The sequence below is a fragment of the Lipophrys pholis genome (assembly GCF_963383615.2).
Source record: "Lipophrys pholis genome assembly, chromosome: 6".
In the NCBI taxonomy this organism is placed as follows: domain Eukaryota; kingdom Metazoa; phylum Chordata; class Actinopteri; order Blenniiformes; family Blenniidae; genus Lipophrys; species Lipophrys pholis.
In genome coordinates, this window is record NC_137629.1 from 11,190,273 (window position 1) to 11,211,512 (window position 21,240).

Genomic DNA, 21,240 nt, shown 5'->3' on the forward strand with positions numbered 1-21,240 from the left:
AGTTTTGTATTCACACAGCAACGACAGAAAGAGTGAAAACAATGTAGTTAGTATGTCGGGCCACTAGTGATTGCTTGTAATGAAACCACACACATACTGCAGAGAACAATACTCTAAACATTAACAGTAAGAGTACACAGACATTTGTATGTTGGATTGTTATTACAGTGACTGTCAACTATAAAACTACCAAGTCCAGGAGAATATGGACTGGGAGTCATGACACTCTGGAGGAAACATTGTTCTTATGATCCGTCTACTGAGAAAGTGCAGACCGACTAGTTACTACAGCTCCAGTACACATGTTTGCAGTAGCAGCATTTCTGCCGTCTACAAGTATTTGGAGTGTTTCATGAAAGTAGCATTTTCGCCTGTCTTCACAGTAACAGAGTTGGAGTGTTTTCAAAAAGTTCCACCTTGGTAACCGTTCATAAAAAGTTGCATTTTCAGAGGCTCCGAGCATCGTTGTCATGGAAATGGACACTCAAAACATTATGAAAGTTTTGCGTTGGCACTTGAAATGGTTGTGGTGTAAACGAGGGCCCCATGTTCGATCCTACAGCCTGGCACACACTGCAGGGTTTATAAAATCTTCACGGATCAAGAGACCACACACTTGATGATCACAAAAGACAGATCGCACTAGATCTTCCTCTTCTGATCTGATAGTGTGTGGTGTGACTAGGAGCTCACCACACACTAACCGATTCTTCAGCAGAGTATCAGGCTCTGCATCATAGACTTCTATAAAACTATATATATAGGTCTATGTTCTTCACGCTCAATATTTAAATCTCGCGTAGTCAAACGTGGCTTCAGAGTAAAACACGGCATGTACATGTAAACAAACATGTTGCCACAAACAAACCTCGGGCCGCTGTCACGACATGGGATTTTCTTTAATCGAGGTAACTTCAGGATTCGAAGCAGATTCACCTGGTACTCTGATGTTTAACTCCAGAGCAGATTGAAGGCACCGCCTACTGACCAATCAGATCTCTTGGAAAATTACCTGCCTATTTTTATCCTGATTGGTGTGCGGATTGTACCGCGCACTTGGAATACTCAGAGCGCAGCGCAGCAGAGACGGAGTGTTTAGAGCGATCTTTATGACGTAATAAAATAAATCCTGGTCACTGAGGCTCTGAAGGATGTTTTTGTTCTTGACTTGTTCAAGTCGGTTTAGTTCCATGAGGGCTGACCTGTAATGATGAAGTTAATAATAATGGTGACGTCTGATGTAACTGCAGAAACTTGAATTTATGGAGCACACATCTACTCTGCCGTCACGGTGATGAATTAATATTCCAACACAAAATGTATTCACAGCGGGAAAAAGCCTAAAAACGAACTGATGCAAAATATAAAGTTAAAGAAGAGGAGTGAGGAATGATAAAGAGAAACTAAGTGACCACTGTGCCGTGCAGGACCGCTTATATTGTCCAATGAATTAATATCGTATAATCTCATGAAGTCAGGCATTAACATGTTGGGAACTTTCTGGCTTTGGCTGCAGCAGCAGTGTTGCTTTCAGCCTGGTTGGTTTTCATAGTGGTGCTCATGACGTCACACTCCGTGCTGCTCGGCTCCTCTCGGAGCAGAACACACGACAGGATTTCTCGTTGCAAATATTGAACATGTTCATTATCTACGATATCTCCTTCCGAGACCTTCTTAGCAGATTCCAAACACCACAGAAAAATCTGACAGAATTTTCATTGCAGACATCCCACAATTGGGTAGTTAGGTTGTAGTTGCTCACCAGAGCCCAGAGGAAGGCAGACGACCCGAAGGCCAGGCCGACTCGCAGCCAGTTGGGTTTGCTGGGGTCGGGTTTGGAGCTGGTGAACATGGACCTGGATCCTGCTGAGTCAGCAAACACAGAAACAAGCTGCAGTCATTCACAGGCCCTCTTTCTGTCTGTTCTAAAACACACTGATATAACTTCAAACTAACTTCACTCATGATGGTAGACATCAGAGGTAATGACACTTCTCTCACAGAAAAGATACTGTTAAAGTAAATAAAGAGTAAATGATCCAGTAAAACCAGCGTCTCTATGTCAGCTGTGAAATGAAATCCTTCAGTTTCTGGTGTCGGAGCTTTTTGACAGCTTTAACATCTCCCCTGGACATATTTATTTATCAAAAATGAGCCGTCACAACTATCTTTGCTGGAAGGAGAAAATCCAGATTCAATGTAGAAAAAAAACCACCAAAACACCAAAAGTTAATGTTCCTGTAAACATCTAATAAAGACTAAACACAAAAACTTTTCTTGTGCGTTTTTTCTGAAATAAAATCTTATGACATTATCACCTGCAACATAAAGGGTTTCAAAATGATAAATCAATAATTACAATAGAAAAAAATCTAAATGTATCATTGATTAAGTTGATTTCCACACAGAGGTTGAGAGTGTAAAATCAGGGACTTTTCATTTAATTCAGAGACTTATCAAAACGTTATTTATGTATTTACCTGTACACTTCAAAACAGCCTGTTATTAACAGCTCCGGAAACTATTAATGGATTTAAAACACGTGATTTGACACTTAATAAATAAAATAAAGCAGGGAGTCAGTATGCGTATGCTAATGCTAAGCTAAGGTCAACACATACGCAGTGCAACCAGTGGCATATAAACACTGTTCTTATCCAGCGTCTATCATGAATAAAGGCCATAAAATCTTTACTTTACCTGTGCGAAGAAGTAAAGAGGGTGTTAATAGCCGGCTGAAAGTCATTTTTAGCTGCAGGATGCTAACAGAGTGCTAACACCAGCCGATATGTTCGACTTCTGCCCTGCAATGACGTCACATGCCTTCTTCTTCTTCTTTTTAATGGCGGTTGGCAAGCAACGAATTGACGCATTACCGTCACCTACTGGTTTGGAGTGTGAATCAAAATGGCTTAACTCCCTCTCAAAATAAAAAAAATAGAAAATACATAGATACATAAATAAAATTGTATCCTCCCCAAGTAAACATAACTTGCTCTCCCGAAGAAACTTAAACATAAACTGATATCCCTTACTCCCTGAGTGCTGCTGTAGTATATCTGTGATATTGAAAGGTTCCTTATTATTTCCCAACTTCCTAATCCACCTGTGTCTTGCTGTTTCGTATCCCTGACAATGTACCATGACATGTTCCACTGTTTCCGGTTGCCCACACTTCTCACATTTAACATCAGGAAGAGCTTCTCTACCGCCATTTACTGTACTGACTAGGGATGGGAATTGATAAGATTTTTTCGATTCTATTTTCGATTCTATTAAATGATTAAATTTTTTATCAGTTCTCTTATCAAATAATTTTTTTTTTAAATTTTTGTTATGTTTAAAAAGGAGAATTAACAGGTAGATTACTAGGTATGGTAATTAATAAGATTTTATGAATTCTTCTGATTCCTGAGGAACAAATACATTTTTTCCAAACATGAAACTTGAATTATAATTTTTCCCTTAAAAAAGAACAGTCAAATGTGTATTTGCCTTCATTGGATGCCCCCCTGGAATTTACACTTTTTCAAATGTTGTGCTGTTGACAAGTTAACCCACTCTGGGAGGTCGGAGACTGGAGAGGAATGTGGAAGTGACATACGAGGAGGAACTCTCGGTTCTCTCGGTCTGCAGGGAATGCTGTGTTTTCATATTGTGTTGGTGCTTTTTCTGAGGGGATATTCAACACAGAATGGTCTAATATATAGACATACAGTAGTTATCCTCTAGATTGTGTATGTCTACACAGTAGACATACTCTAGTAGATCGTTTGCTACAGTATGGTGTGAAAACTAGAGGCTCACACAAATATGAAAGTTCTAGTAGCATATGTCTATGCTGTCGGCTCGTTGGAGCAGACATTCACTACACGGGACAGATTGACGGCAGAGTTCATTTATTAAAAGTCCCTCATTAGTCCTCAGACAGGACATTTCTTCACCAAATGGACCGTCTTCAGCAGACACACAGTGCAGCGCTGTGGGGAGGTGATGGGGGCCGAGGGTGGAGCTCAGGGAGCCATGGTGCAGGTTGTTTAGACTATCAGAGTAAACCGGAGTACCGGAGGAGAACCAGCACACAGAGAAAGAGAGAGAGAACATGAAAACTCCACACAGAAAGGCTCCTGCCGGGATTTGCACCGAGACTTTTTTGTTTTACCTGGACCTTGTGGCTGTGAGGCGAGAGGCTGTGGACTCTGTGGATTCAGGACCTGGTGAGTGGAACATGTATTACCATATTGTATTATTTAGTCGTTTATCGTCTCCTACTTTAGACCTTCTTCCTCCATGTTTTCTCCTGGTTGAAGGAGCTCTGCGTCGCACTGTGTGACGTCATGCAACGTACCGCAACGCGACTTGACGTCGTGCTGGAAATGAATCGTTAAGAAGAATCGAACACATATAAGGTGTACGATTCTCATGGAATTGATCAATTGGAACCGGTTCTCAGTTAGAACCGGTTTTCGATTCCCATTCCTAGTACTATATCAAAAAAATATTAAATGAAATGTTTTTCTTTTTTTCAACTGGAGGGGATTTTTTTTTGCCGGAAAATGCATAAAACTTTTGAGATTTCTTACTGATGTCATGAGTGTAGAAACACCTGCAATGGCCAGCTTTTCAATGAGATCCTGTTTGTATTGCTGCACCTTCCTCCCGTCACAGTTTATAGACTGAGTGTGTCAGCGTAGTGTTTCCTCTCATCTCCGTCTCCTTTGGGATGAAATCATTTGAATGTTGACTGAATTGCTCCTGAAGATTAGGTGGGTTGAAAATGATTACCGCTACCATCCTGTACTTCCTCCTTCTTGTCTTCATTTGATGTATTTCTCTACTTGCTGCATTTCTCCTCATTCTCCTCCCATTTGTCTTTTTTTATTTTTTTTTATTCTGTTTACTTAAACTGTCTTCCCACCACTACTACTTTGTCGTAATAGTTAATTCTTCCCTTCTACATTTTATCCTTCAGTTTAATACGCTTCACGTCTCAGGTTTTATTTTTTAATTATTTCAATCTCTTCAGTGTTTCTGTATTTGCTTTAAATGTCAGGTGGGATGTGATCGTAGCAGCGCCGAGAGGGGTTTCCATGCATTAGTGTCGGATGCTCTCAGCGTCCCACTGCGGACCGCCTCGTGCGACGCCTGCATCTCCATCGCTGTCATGCATCATTTCTCCACAGAGGGACAGTACGTACTCAGCAAGCACACTTCAACATCACATGGTTTCTTTCTCTGAATTCACTGTCTCACCTATTCAAATGGAGTGACCTACAAAAAGAACCACATGTTTGTGGTGAATCAACTACATTTAGATAGCGTCTCTGAAACTTTTTGGAAAACTTGGGTCTGGGTTAAACCAAAGTTTAAAAAGTGGGCTGTAAACGTAGTCCTGTGTCGTTAGATTAGACGTTTAATCGGAGTCTGAATGTAGTACGAACCAAAGCTGTGAGCAAATCGCACACATAAACTCCGTAGTTTCCTAGTTTGCTGTAATGGTTACATAGAGGACATGGAGTCCAGTGCTGTTTCGTCCTCTTTATACATATTTTAGCCTGCTTGGTAAAAATGCAACAACATACAATGTGTTGCATTCAGCCCGGCACACTATATTGTTGTTGTGGGAGATAAATGTGTGTACAGCAGCCGTTCGGCACATGATTTGCCTTTATCTTCATGTCTTGAGTGCGTTGCAAACTGGGAGTGTCTTGGTCCAGACGTACTTAATATCTTATCTATGAAAACAGATTTAACAAGGACATTCCTTCTGTCTTCATGAAGATTGAGCATGAAACAATATCTGATCACATCGTAAGACTCTGTGGAACATAAATAGGCTTGGAAACCTCACTGGAGCTGATCCTCTCCTTCTTTCAGAAAAGCAGAGCCTCGAAAGAGCTCTGTGAGGAAGAGGAGCTTCACACACATTTTATTCTCTCAAATCTCACACAGCACACGCGTTGTCTCATGCAAAGTTGCATGCATTTTATTTTTTTTTTATCAATGCCAGACTTCCTAATCTGAATTATTGCACTTAACAATAAATGTACTTGCTTAGTTGTTTAAATGTTTGTGTTTTAATCAAATAACTTAACAGTTGTGTGTGTGTTTCTGAAGGAGCGTCGGCTGCAGGCAGTTCAGGAGCTGGTGAGGCTTTTGAAGCCTGGAGGTCGAGCCCTCATCTACGTTTGGGTTTTTGAACAAGAGCACAACAAGCAAAAGTCCAAATATCTCAAAGACTACAACAAAGAGCATCATGGGAAGCTCAGCCCAACAATAACCTCACCAGGGGAAAGCCAGGAGCCTCATGGGGAATCAACGCACCCTGCCAGTACACACTTGGAGGAATCCAACGGGCCCGCTCGCTCCGTGCAAGCAGCGGCTGGCAAGCTTAGTGTGCACACCAACCGCACAGCCTTTAACACCCAGGACCTCTTGGTGCCTTGGCATCTGAAAGGAGGAAAGAAACAAGGCGAGGGGGAACCAAGAGACGGTGAGAGAAAGGAGACGTCCAAGAAGGCCTCAGATCACACTTCTTCTTCCCCTAATGATGCCACTTTAAGAGCTGACTCTAAAGCCAGCCCAAGTCCCAGTTCCAGTTCAGCTCTCAAGTCAGAGTCAGAGAGCAGCATGGCTCCAGTCTTTCACCGGTTTTACCACGTCTTCCAGCAGGGGGAGCTAGAGCAGCTGTGTGGTCTGGTGGCAGGAGCCAAAGTGCAGAGCAGCTACCATGACCAGGGTAACTGGTGTGTGGTGCTGCAGAAAGACTGAAGGAGCTGATTAGACACCACACACACATCATTTATAATGGTTTTGGTGTTCATTAATGTTAAAAGCTCCAAAAAACTTGTCGTGAACCAAAACATTGAGTCAAATTATCTGTGTCATGAAATAAAGAAATTTTATTAAATGTCTGCCTTTGTTATGATACTTTTTTTTTATATTACCTTGGCTGTGGACTAGCTACATATCACATCACTGGGTGTCCCACTATCAGATAAGGAAGGAGATACGGACCTTTCCAGGGTTCACTCCTCTATATGCACGAGGCATGCGTTAGTTTTTCTCAGTCGCTTTGGTACATTTCTCCAATCATCCTCGACATTTGCTAAAGTGTATGTCTAAGTGCATTTCTCAAAACATTTCGTACAAATAGCAAAACACCATGGATTACTTGCAAACGTCATTCTCTTGCTCAAAATCCTCAGTTCATCTCTCAAATGAACATGTCAGTGCCATCAGAATGACAGGTCCTTGTGTATGAATAAGAGTCAAATTACTTAGTCATGTTGTCAATATAAGTGTGCTGTGCAGGGATGTTGTGATATAAACTATGGCTGAAGGTCTGATGACAGTTATTGTAAATTGGAGGTTACACCGTAGTGTAGGAGGGCGTTTGAGTGCAAGAGACTGGACAAAATTCCCACACATGCTTTAATTGTTTGCACTGTAATTTGTTGACAGACCACATCACTGTGATACAGAAAGGAAAAAACAGCACTGCATAGTACAAAGAAAAAAAAAAAAAAAGTAGAAATGTAAACATAGGACAAGCTCCCGAGGGAAAACTGGACATGTAGTGCTGTAGGAATTATAGTGCAGTCCTACACCACCTGACATTCCTCTCTGTTGGGCCGCAAATTCTCAACCACATCACACAAATATTTTCTCTTGGGATGTAGCGTTGAAAGAATCTTTTAGAGTGTCTTATCCAGCCCCTGCTGTGATGTCATCACATGCTGCATCCATGGCAGCAGGAAGGGTCATCTGTGTATGTGGCTGGCGATCATGTACTTTCCATCTCCATGCCTAGAAAAATTCCTCAATGGGATTAAGGAATGGGGAGTAGGGTGGGAGGAACTCCATCAGCATCCTGTTGTGGGCTGCAAACCATTGCCTGATGATGTTGGAGCGATGGAAACTGACATTGTCCCAAACCATCATGAACTTTGGCAGGTCATCTCCAATCTGACCCCTCTCTTCTTCAGGGATGGGATCCCTGTAGAGTGTGTCTAAAACGGTGACAAGACACTCTGTATTGTACGGCCCAATGATGGGAACATGCCTTAGTACATCATTCTATAGATAGCAGCACCGATGGTTCTGTTCCCGCCCCGTTGGCCTGGCACATCAACTGTAGCTCTGTGGCCTTCTGTCAGGGATTGCAGGTGGTGTGTGTGGATGGACCCAAGTGCAGATTCCCAGAGTCGGATTAAAACCAGAGTTTAGTGAAGTCCAGGGAACACAAGGGCGATGAGAGGCGCAACATGAAGACACATAGACAAGACGATCTGACAAGTACAATAGAGGGAGAGGGGTTTAAATACACAAGGAAGGAGTGGACACAGGTGGAGCACAACGATGGGAGCAGGCAGAGGGGGAAGGCCATTGGTTTATTGGAAACACGAGGTGAGAGCCCCTGGGGCAGACACAGAGACCTGACAGTTTCTGAGTTTTGTTAAACTGAAGCCAGCCTCATCCATCTAGATGAAGCTGTGCTGTGGTTCACTTGCTTCCAGTTCCATCAGACGCTATATCCAGAAGACACAAAGAGTTTGATGAATTACATGCATTTTCATTTTGGGCAAAATACAGTTACATCACATGCAGCGCATATTGCATCTTCTTTTCTACAGCCACAGCAAATGGGTAAAGGTCACACTTACTATACTGTATATCACTATAAGATGTACTGTTTACTGTGAGGGACAGTTGCTGCATGCTCATACAGGTCTTACCTGTACATACTGGGAGCACAGCTCCTTCACTCTTTCACCATTTCTTTCAAATGGAACGGTGTACAGCTGCTTTATGTTCATTTGGTGTCTTTTCAGAACCCTGTCAATGGTTGAGATGCTGACTGTTTGGATGTTATCAAAGATGTTGTTGTCCTCTATAACGGCACTCTGTATCTCCCTTAGTCATATGGCATTATTTTCTACAACCATGGTGCAACTAGCCTCCTCCTGTTCAGGTGTGAAAGGGGCCCTCTGCCACCCCTGTGAGGATGTCTTGTAGTTCTTTGTGGAGAACATATAGCAATCCAAAACACAAAATTGAGTAAGGTAAAATGTCACTGTTTATGTAAAGTATGCTTACTGTATATTGTAAAATGCAAGTGGAATACTGTGATATTGTATGGAGCATTACAGAAAGTATACAGTATTGCAGCACAGTGCCTATTGTTAGATTACGTACCTGTTGTGTTGAGGAAAGTCTGACTGATTGAGGACACAGTCGTTCCCTTTCTTTTTTTTAACAAAAGTGTTTATTCATGTTTCAAGCTTTACAAATTATCATCACTCATATTACAGCATTTATAAAGCTGTAGTGCAGTAAACAAATAAACAGAACAACAAACTCTTCGGCAGACGGTCATTTGGGTTAGGGTTCGGGTCAACTTGTCCCTTTCTGGTCATCCTTTTTCAAATATAATTTCTATAGCATACCGCTGTAATATTTTGCATTGGTTCTATCTAGTGATATTGATCCCTCTTCTCACCTACAGAGGGTTATCGCTTTTTCTTCCTCGTTTGAGCGACGCTTAATTTTGTTTAAATGGAAGGAAGTTACCCCACCGTCACACAATCAATGGCTCAAGGATGTAATGCAGAACATTAAGGCCTTGTTTACACGACAGCGTTTCACGTGACAACACCTAATCCGTAAAAAAAAAGTGGTGGCGTTTACACTGCAGCAGTGGACACAGAGACAAGGATGTAGTTAGTATGCCGGGCCACGGGAGGGCGCTGTTGCTTGATTTTGTTATGAAACTACACAGACGTGTGTGCAGAGAACAATACGCTATAAACGTGAGGAAAAAGGAGAGAACCCGACATCCGTATGACTGATGATGCATCGGATGCTATCAGGGAGAGTCTCAACTATTAAACTACTGATCTGGACGATAAAACTAGAATATAGACCGCGGGTCATACCACTACGGGGCCGCCATGTTTGTTTACAACTGGATGAGCAGGAGGGAGGGGGAGGGATGTGCATGCACAGTAACAGGCTCTGTAGCCTCCATCAGTCTCTGCAGGAGGGAATAGCAGCCATAAAGAATCTTTCCACCGTGGGAGCCGGATTAAAAACTTTGTGGATACAGTGGATCCGCACACTGATGCTGTGTAAACGGACCCCTCAAAAGTGAAGAAAGTTTTGGGGATACACAAAACTTACACTGTTGTGGTTTGGTTTTGTCATGTTTTGTGTTAATGTCTTCACAAGATGTGTTTGTTTTGGTTTATTTTAATTAAATCTAATTTATTTATTTATTGTCCATTTGTTGTTGTATTCCTCATTTTTTTGTCTTTCGGTACATTCCAGTATCTTCAGCTCCGTATCTAATAGCATGGGATGACCACCGCTAAGATTTTGTACCGTATGGAAAATTCTTATAAATAAAATGTTAAGAAACAGACAGTACCTGATTAACCCAGAAGGGAAATCCTTTAGATGTATAATTTTTAAATATATTTGGGGGGAATGAATTGACAGTATTACTGTCACTTGCAGTCTGTCCAGTTGCTACTAACTAGCCTGTTAGCTCGTTAGTGCCACAATGTTCTTGTTCTTCTGATCTGCCGATCAGCAACTTTCTGTCTCACGTCTTCGTTAACAAACCCTGGGGCTGTCGGTTGCTGGGGCGTCTCCTCTGCTCTCCTCCCCCCGTTGGTGCAGGCTAGATATATGTGGGTGTATGGGTCTTGTGTGTTTGCATGTCTGTCTTTGTGTGTGTGTGTGTACTTTCTGTATATATGTGTCGGTGTGTGTGTGTGTGTGTGTGTGGGGGGGGGGGGGGGGGGGGGGGGGGGGGGGGGGGGGGTCGGTGTGCCCTCACCACTGGCCTCTGGCTGGGCTCCTACTGGGCCCTGTGGGTCTTGGACTCTGCTGTCCAGCCGCTGGGTGGGGTGGGGTCCTCTCGCGGTGCCGTGTCGGGATGGGTGTTGGTCCCCCGGTTTTGGGCCGAGCCACTCGGGGGTTGGGTGGGGCATTGCGGAGGGCCTTGGCGACGGGGGTACCTCTCTCCCCCTCAACCCTCCTACCTTACTCAACAATAGAGTCTGCACTTTCCTCCAGCAGTGTGTCAGAGGAACAGACTTTGTTGTTTCTGGTCACTTTTCATTGAATTTTGTGCTTCTTGCTTGTGTTGTCACTAAGATCATTCATTGACTTTAATTGAAGTAATTAGTTCATTGCAATGTTTTTGTGAGGCAATTAACAGAATTTTAGGTCATGAATGCATAAAACCATAATGATCACAGTTCAGACAGTGTTTTGTTGTCTGTATATTCCACATGCTGATATTGTGATAAAATATATATAGATTTTTTTTACAGAGAATCAACACAGGAGACAAAGGTAAGTAAAAATAATGACTTTATTCTCATGAATATATTAGCTGTTCCCATGCTGAGTCGTAGCAACTTGCTCATTGTCCAATAACTTAAATGTGTCCACTCTGAGTAAAAACAATAACTTATAGCAGCAGTGGGCTCAGCTTCAGTACTGAGACTGAAAACCATGAAAACTGCAGGTTTTGATGCTCAATTCACATTTCTTGCTGAGCTCAGATTTCTTTGCATGATCGTTTACACTACATTTTAAACACAACCTCCATCAGACTGCAACGTTATCCGACCCCAAAGTGACCTGCATGCATAGAAGAAGGCGTGACGTCACGCTAAGTTTACAATTGTTTAAAATATTGATGGAGATTCACGAACACAAAACCTCAAAATCTTTCCAAAGATGAATCCCGCCACCTGGGTCTACCATGGGAATTGGGTCACATTCGCCTGCAGTGTGAACGAAGCCTCACAGCCTCAGATGCTCTGCTCCCACTCGCCCTGCCCTGTGATTGGTCGTCTCCCTCAGCTATCCCGGAAGCGGAGGTCACACAGCAGGGACAGGTGGTCGGAGGGGTAGTGGTACGAAGGGAGGCGGTCCGGTCCGATCTGCTCCTCAGTGGGAATGTCCAGCAGGCTCTCCACACTCAGCGCCTCCCGGCTGTACCAGATGTAGTCCAGCGTGGCGCAGCTCTCTCCGGTCGGCCGGATCTTCCAGGTGGTGTAGTCTGGCTCCGTCTGCCCGTCGTAGCTCAGCAGCTTGTAGGCGGAGTCCAGGCCGAGGGGAGAGGAGCTGAAGCGGCGGTACACGTCCTCCGAGGGCTCGGCGTTGAAGTCCCCGCACACCACCAAGGGGAGGAGGCCGGAGCGCTCCTCCTCGTCCTGCTCCTCCACCCGCCGGCCCCCTCCCCCTCTGGAGGTGATGCTCCTCAGCCTCTGCAGCAGGTCTGCTCCCTGCGCGCTCCTCAGCCGCTCCCAGCCGCTGCGAGCCTTCAGGTGGGTGACGGCCACACACAGCCGCCGGCCCGTCGCCCTGCAGCTCAGTGTCTGCACGATGGCCACCTGGTTGGTGGGCAGCATCATGGCCGACAGGCGCAGGTGGGCCGTGGCCTGCAGGGAGAAGCGGGAGCGGCGGTAGAAGAGGGCACAGCCGTCTGGCCCATTGTTACGCTCCACGTCCAGGCAGGGTGACCACGGCTTGGCCAGGAAGCTGCCCTGGTAACCCAGGCTGGACATGATGGGCTGGAAAGTGTCGTAGTAGTGGTCCACCTCCTGCAGGCACAGGACGTCCGGCCGGTACGTCAGGATCTCCTCCAGGATCAGGTACTTCCTCTCGTGCCAGTTCAGAGCATCCAGAGGGCAGCGGATGAAACCGTCCTTCCCCTCCCCGAGAGCTGGACACAGACACAGAGAGTCAGAGAGTCAGAGAGTCAGAGAGTCAGAGAGTCAGAGAGTCAGAGAGTCAGAGAGTCAGAGAGTCAGAGAGTCAGAGATACGCAGGAACAAATGTAAGTCATGTCACATCTGTACACCAGAGGGCAGTGTAGAGTCATTGTCACGTTCAGTCTGCAGCTTTTTGGACCAAGAAAAGCATTTTTAACATTTTCCAACAAATGAAATTCATGTCAAGCCTGAAAACATGTTGGAAATGTTATTCTATGTTGCTTTTATATATTAGTTACATTTCTGTGGCTCATAATTAAGAACTGCTGACATTAAACTACAGTTTTTTCTGTTTTAAGTATTTTACTAATTCAGACATTCCAGCTGTTAAAAACGTTTTAACCACTTTAGCATTTTTTTCTTTTTAAGCTGTTTTAGCTTTGGGTATTTACTAGTGACTGAGACAGTGAAAACTTTGATCACAGCCATTAACTCCTCAGTTTCTCTCCACACATCAAACATACAGGTGACTTGCTGGCGGTCTTTCCACACTAATGAAACTCTATTTTTAGTTTTAGTTGTTTATGTGCCATAATATTAAACCATGGAGCTGCTTTCAGCTTGTGATTTCAGTGTAAAAATGCACGTTACTACAGATTTGTCTAGAACTCTCTTGATGGTGGACCTGGTCCAGTATTCAGAGGAGATACTTTGATCCACAACGTGTCCGTTTCACTCACCTTGTGCCAGAATGTTCCACTGCATGACCCGGATAGGGGGGTCGTGTTTGTGTCGGTCGGGCACTGAGTGACTGGGATGAACCAGGTCCCGGTGCGGCCTGGCCGGACGCCTCAGCAGGGCCTGCTCACACTCCCTGAGCAGCTGGTCCGGGTCCACCTCGGCCAGGTCCTGATCCAAGTCCTGGTCTGGGTTCTCCTCAGAGAAAGGGTCTGATTGCGCCAGGGGGGTGGTGTTCAGGGACTGGGCCAAAGTACCGAATAACCTGCTGCTGCTGCTGTTGCCCATTGGACACACTGATGAAGGGACAAGAGAGGACGAGGTTTAGAAAAGTCTTTTTAGGAGAAAATAAACTTAAACTCAGAAACTTGTCAACATTTCTAATGTCACAGGACGATCCAAGGTATCACTTCAATTCCCAGTTAAAGCCCTCAAATTCATTTTTTTTTTCAAACATCTGGGTGGATATATTTCAAAATACACCTCTGTTCAGACATTTGAAAGACCCTCAGCATGTATTTCTCTGTCACTGTAGCAGGACCACTGAAAACATCTCCCTGCTCAAAGTGTGTGTGTGTGTGTGTGTGTGTACCTCCAGACTGTGTTTCCATATATCTGCTCTGTGTGACCTGTTTTTACTTGATGAGCTGTGTCAGGTGAAGCTCAGCAAAGTGCAGAAGGTTCACTGTCAGTGGAAAGCAGCTGACCTTTGACCTACTGTGCATTCAGCAGAGGTGAGGACCCAGAAACACACTGCGGCGAGTCCGTGGACCTCTGCTGGCACACTAATACGTATCTACACTCAGCCTATAGGCACCGTGTGCATATTTTCCTTTATATCGTATTTTTATCTGCTTTTTTTTTTTTTTTTTTTTTTTTAGTTCCTGCTATGTGTGCTTCTTTCTCTTTACTATCCTGTTGTACCACTGCAAATTTCTCCACATGCAAGATAAATCAAGGGATATCTTATCTTATCTTATCTTATCACAACAGGACAAAGGTGGACTGAGGTTTGGACTACGAAGCAGGATTAACATAGTCAAGATATCTCTTAGTTATCTGGAGTAACAAAACCAGACATGCTCAGTCCTTGATATCATTAAGACCAAGCATGTATTCCTGACTCTTTCTGAGCCCAGTCAATGATTCTCACTGAGCTGAACATCTACTGCATAAAGCAGTACATTCTGATAAGAACACGTGTACTTATTATGATTTAATTGTTAAAAGTAGTACGTTTTTTGCACTATGGGGGAAGACTACATATCAGTTTTTTTTGTTTTTTTGTCTCATACTCAGCATTTACATGTTTGAATGTCACAATAAAAGTCATTTGCTGTGTTGTTTCCAACCAGGACGGGACGCTGCCACCAGGTTGTATTTTAACAGTCATCAGTCGTTCAAGAATTATATTTCTTCATGCCTGCTTTTCAAAAGCATAAAGAGAATTCATCAATGCTCAAGGCTCCAAGGTTTTTAGTCCTTTAGTCGTCAGGATTGTAGGAGGAAACCACAGTAACTGGAGGAAACCTCCACAGGTCCAGAGAGAACATGGAAACCCCACGCAGGAGTTCTGCTGGTTACATACATTCACTGTCGTCTGATTACACAGCAAAATGAGACAATGTCTCTCTGAGAGCGTCTGCAACACACACACACACACACACACACACACACACACACACACACACACACACACACACACACACACACACACACACACACACACACACACACACACACACACACACACACACACACACACACACACACACACACACAATATAACAGCAGTTCCAATAAGACATCACTTACACAATAGAGACTAATGTCTGCTATATTTAAGATAGCCTGCCGCAGTGCTCCTACAAGGAAGTGAGCAGACAAAGGATGAAACACTGTGGTGAAATCATTTTGTTTTGAAAGGAGTAAAGGAAGCAGAGGTACTGTCAGTCTGCCACGTCATTTCATCTGTACAAACTGGAAATTAGAGAGGAGATTCTCTCTTTTTAGAGTTTGAGCTGCATTCTCAGCTCTGTTAGTGAAACAATGTTTTTATGGTCTCAACTGTTTATTTAAATGAACTAAATGTGTTTACGATGAAAAAAAGAGCAGATTCTGTCGACTCTGCCTCACAGAGCGGATCTGTCACAAGGTGGAGGTGGACCTCAGGAAAGGGACAATACAGACCACAGCAGATCAAGAAATACTCACATGAAGCATAAACCAATGAAGGAAACACACACAACGTGTAAACCCTGTCCCGGGTCCTGATCGGTGGTCTTAGTGGTCCGTCTGTTCTGATGTGCAGCTGGACAGTGAAGCTCTGGAGCGACTCTCATGAGATGCAGCTCCAGGAGCTGACTCCGTGAACAAGCACACACTCACGTGTGTGTGTGTGTGTCAGAGTGAGAGCTGTGCAGACACAAGCTCAGGAATGTCAGCTCTCAATGAGCTGCCCACCGTGTGACTGAGGCCATTCATACACCAGGATCACCAAACCACTACAATCACACTTAAAGCTGACATGTTCCGTCTCTCTTTCCCAGCATGCACTGCTAGTCCGGTGTCCAGGGGAAGTGTTAAAACCTTTAGCTCCACTCTTTGACTGCTAACTAGCAGCTGCTAGCCTCGCCGTCCTCCAGTGGAGGACAGCATTTCCATCTCCATGGTAACCAGCACGTTTGACAGCGCCACAGCCACGCATTTAATAAGGTGTGCCACACCTGTTCATTATAACAGATGAATGGTTCAGTGAACCCACGACGTCACTTTGTTTCAGAGAGAACTGGAGACGAGCCAACATGGAAACCGACAGCAACTTCAAACTACGATCATCTGCATGTTTGAATATCTTATTTAAATTGGATAAAAGCCCACAAACCCACATGTATTTCATGTTTTTAAAAGTGTTTTGACATGAAAACTTCGTCCTGAGGATTTCTTAAAACAAAATACAAGATTATATTACCCTAAAAGAGCCGAAAACACATCAGTGTCTGTTATTATGCTTGGGCTGTAGAAGTATCATAACTCTAAGGACTCCATGTCCAGCAACAATTGAGCTGGCGTGTCGTGTGAAGGTTTTCTGAGCGGTCCAGCAGCAGGACTCGGTAACAAGCAGGACCGTGTGAGCAGTGCGTGCTGTCATTGAACCACGTGCTCAACAAGTGAATTAGTGGATTAGATTAGATGTTGGAGGGAGCTGAATGAAGGTCTGTGCTGCAGGTTTAGGATGGAGACGTTCCCCTCAGAAACAAACCAAGGCCTTCAACAGCCAACCGCCACAACTGTAAACATGTTCAATGCGGCAAAGCCAATAAAGACGGCCTGATAATAGTTTGATCAAATATCTAATCTGAAGTCATAATCACATTTTTACAGTCAGAGAATATGAGATGACAGAAATTCAGCTTAACACTCAGCGAAAAGGATATGCGTAGAGCATCTTCCTCTGAGTCGAAGCACTATCCAGGTTTTTAACATGGAACAATATATGTGTCTCATAGTAAGTCACACTTGTTTGCTTATAATAAAATCTAAGTTATAACATTGGTGCTCAATAGTGTGCAGACACTTTTCCCCACACAAATCCAACCAAGGAATTATCCAGTTTGAAGAATTTTTAAACAACTTTTTGTTTCCTACAAGTGACATGAGCCTTGTACATTTTGACATATTGACACTACTTTGTCACTTTGAGAACAAAATGTTCAGCCTGGAGGTATTTTAACGAGCGCCACAAACACAGAAACCACTGAAGCAGCTAATTTAAGGTACCGCTGACCCGAGCTGTGTGTGTGTGTGTGTGTGTGTGTGTGTGTGTGTGTGTGTGTGTACATAACTAGACCGTGACCTGTTTTACAGTGGTGAAAGACCTTAAATAGACGAAGCTTGAGCTCACACACACACAAACTCCTTCCAGTCTTCACACCGACCTCTCTGGTGTGGGCATCACATAGCTTGGAGCCTTTAAGAACAATCAAACTCATGTTCTACCAAACAATATTGATCTAAAGCAGGGGTGTCAAACATAAGGCCCGTGGGCCAAAACCGGCCACAAGAGGCTCCAAACCGGACACCAAACCACCAAGTAAATTGTAAATGTTTCAAAGAAAACATTCATTTATTTATTAAGACATTTCTTAAGAGCTTTTGGACACAACACTGAGACCTGGGGAGTTTGTAAAAACACCCAGAATGCAACAGTATAGGAGACGTTTTTGGACATTTCACTGTATTTTCCCCTGAACTGAAATGAGTTTGACCCTCCTGTGTCAAAGCAACAAGACATGCCTAAATTTCAAAATAAAGATGCATATTCATTAATATATAAACTCCATATTTACTAAAACTACATTCAGGAACTATAATTAAGAAGTTATTTAGGCTTTTTAAAAACTAAATAAACAAATTAAAAAACTTATTTAACCAACCTAGTAATTTCACCTGTTCCTGTTTTAGCAGTTTGAGATGATTTGCATGTTTTCTCCATTTCTTCCCTCAGTGGTCAGTTTGCCTGCTCGAACCAAACATACACGAATGTAACATCATAGGCTGCATCAGGGACAGATTAGAGCTGATCAAGAAGCACTCTCTTCCTGGACATCAGCTTCTGGGAGGTGCTATCCTCCACAACAGAGCACCACCTGCAGACTGCCCAGGAAACTGCAGCTCCATTCGCTGTTTAATTGTCCAAAGAGACACAATGTTCACATTGGCCGGGTGGAAATGTTTTTACTGACAGAACAATCTGTCCTGCTGCATGGATTTCAAATATAAAGTTAACTATTTGTAATCAAATTATTTTACAATAGTTTTCTTTTAATCACTATATCAACATAGAGTTTGCAGGTTCTACCTGTTCATGTGCAGATTTTCTCCCACGGTCTAAAAAAAACAAAGCCATGTGTTTGAGGTTAACTGGGGAATCTAAATCTGGATGATGTAAACAAATATGATCACTACTTTATAAAGAATTTGAGGTTTATCATTAATCACTCACTGTGCTGAAGTTACTTCTCAGTTACTTGACTCTAGCAGGTTTTGGTTTCTTATTAACATGGATTTGTCGCTGCTTATCAAGTAATACATTGGAGAATGGGTCTGGCATTGCTTCATGTTGAAAACACTGAACTTTATTCTGTGTTTATTCTACTTCTCATGAAAAAGCTGAAGACAGAATGCTCCAATCCCTGGATTGACTTCAGAATCTTACTTCTGGTCTATAAAGCTTTGAATGGTCTCGGGCCTAAATACATCTTAGATTTACTTGTAGAATATAAAACTTCCAGACCTCTGAGGTCCTCAGGAAGAGGCTTACTCCATGTTCCTCGAGTCAGAAACAAACAAGGTGAAGCAGCTATTAGTTCCTACACTCTTCACCTGTGGAACAAACTTCCTGAACACCTGAAGACTGCTGACACACTCACCTCTTTTAAATCAGGACTTAAAACATTTCTATATGCACAGACTTTTGAATAAAAAAATGGACTTTACTTACTTAGTAAACTAATCTTAATAAATCTCTTACCTCTTTATTCTACTTTTCTTCATTATTTGTTTTAATGTATGTCTTTCATTTCGTCTGAAGCTTCAATGTATTTCTTTATTCTGTATTTCTTTAATTTATTTGTAAAGCACTATGAATTGCCTTGTGTTTGAATGGTGCTCGATAAATAAATTTGCCTTGCCTTGCAGTTTTAAAAGCACAGGAGGAAAGAGGGCCTCCAAAAACTGACTTATTTCCTGAAAATGATGACTGTTATTCACAGAATATTTCAGTATGTCAGGAAAAATCCCTGCGATATGTTCAATTTCAAATATCACGATTTTTAGAAAATAATCTACTGATAATATTTGGAAACTTGTAGATTTGTGGGAATATGTCACCATTCAAATATACATTCAATGGCTCCTGTAAGTCATATTTCTGCTCCTTTGTTGCAGACAGCACATTATATTGTAAGATTCAATCTGTGTAGAAAATTCTTTTTTTTTTCTTTTTTGCTTGAAACGATAAAATGTGAATGACTTTGATCACTTTCTACCAGGTTTCTGTAAACATTAGATGCATCTAATCATTGGCTTTGAGATTCCCCAGTATGTCAGTGAGGACCTGATAGAGGATGACGTGATGAGGTAGAGAATAGTTCTCTGTGTCCTAGAAGAGACAGTTCTTTTCTGGACGGAGTCTTCAGAAAGCCTTTAAGCTGGCTGACACACAGGAAGCCTGTTTGGTGGTCTGCAGTGAGATGATGTAACATCATGAGCCTGGAACACATGCTCACCTTTACAGGAAGCTTTGTTAGAAGCAGCCTTCATCAGTGACTCACAAACTGAAACTTCTGAGGCCTGACAGACACGTGGTCTGATGTTCTGAGGTTCTGATGCACTGAGGTTCTGATGTTCTGAACACACTGATTACAAATGACACGTCAGATCAAGTCAACATTCTGCGGTTCAGGCAGAAATTCACACTCAATACAGTGTACAGTGTATCCACCCCGACAGTCAGCGACCTTCCCCCTGCGGTAGTACCTGCGGTGGTGGCGGTGCCGGAGGCTCCACTCGGCTTCCCCGCTCCTCCCGCGGCGGGGTGACAGTAGCGTGTCCCCGGTATCCTGGCGGCCGGGGCTCCCCGAGAGGAGGACGCGCACAGCTGGCCGAACAAAGCGGAGCAGCGACGGGCTGGATTCATCCTCTCAGTGTATTCAGTCCAACGGAGAAGCTTGTGGAACAGCAACGAGCCATTTAGTGGAGACAAAGCCTGAGAAAGTTCCCTCCCGGTGCCTCTGAAGGCAGGACGCCGGTAAAAGTTACATCACCATGCTTCTGTGGGGAACGGAGGACCGTCTGCCGGGGGGATCCAGATACACCAGGTGGTAGCAACTTACCAGAGGAGATAAATTACAACAAACCTGACCTAACTAACAATACTTATCAGAATGTTGCTAAGATGTTCAGCTCTTAATCAGTGTGAAGTGATCTACTTGGACTTTGGATAAAAGTGACTTAAAATCACACCCCTCCTGTCAACATTGGTTCGAGCCACACTGACACTTGTACAGGAGAGGCGGGACTTAGCGGAGAGAAGGCGGAAACATTCTCACTGTAAACCAATCAGAATAAAGTCCACTTAATGTACGCATTTGACGGTGGCTGACGTCAGAGACTCTCATGACGCCGGTTCCCAGCGCGCTATGCGTGCTTCTTTCACGAGTGTTGCTCCATAGACATGTATAAATAGAGTTAAAAAAAACTACAGATGACGTTTAGACGTGAATGAATAGAATCATAACTATACAAAAGGAGACAAATATATATCGACTCTTAACATAAAGGAGACACAAAGATGTATATAAATAAAGTCATAAACATACAGAAGGAGACACACTGTAGTTGGATACATCCTACAATCATGGGCTATTTGCTTTGTTGATCAGTGACAACATGGCTGTATTTGTTTTGATGTGTAGTGATTTATTATGTAACATCCCTCCATGCTCTTATCTATCTTGTTTAATCTGTAACAGTAAGGTTAAACTAAAGATCAAAGTGATGTTCTGAGGCATTATCTAACTAGGTGAAGGGTCTGGAGGCGTCTCTGTCAACGGTTCAGAGGACATCTATTGAGCTACCACACCACAACTATAGAGTCAATCTTAGGATATTTTATAGCTTTAAAATCCTTCATGTACCTTTTACACATATTAAAATGTGTTGAGATACATCGTGCTAGTCAACATCACATACATTTCACCATTTC

At 43.2% G+C, this 21,240-nt stretch overlaps 1 protein-coding gene across 2 annotated transcripts; it reads right to left on the reverse strand.

Annotated features, from left to right (window-relative positions):
• Positions 1–11,364: 11,364 nt before the first annotated feature.
• Positions 11,365–20,508, reverse strand: nocta (nocturnin a). Of its 2 annotated transcripts, none has more exons than XM_080465016.1 (3): positions 20,013–20,508; positions 13,475–13,768; positions 11,365–12,745 (listed from the first exon to the last, which is right to left on the reverse strand). In XM_080465016.1, exons 1-3 carry the CDS (start codon positions 20,170–20,172, stop codon positions 11,877–11,879), a joined length of 1,323 nt encoding a protein of 440 aa, XP_080321142.1. In that variant the 5' UTR covers positions 20,173–20,508; the 3' UTR covers positions 11,365–11,876. The 2 variants fall into 2 exon arrangements, with proteins under 2 accessions (XP_080321142.1, XP_080321143.1); XM_080465017.1 differs by lacking the exon at positions 20,013–20,508 and adding an exon at positions 15,687–15,733.
• Between the last annotated feature and the right edge of the window lie 732 nt (positions 20,509–21,240).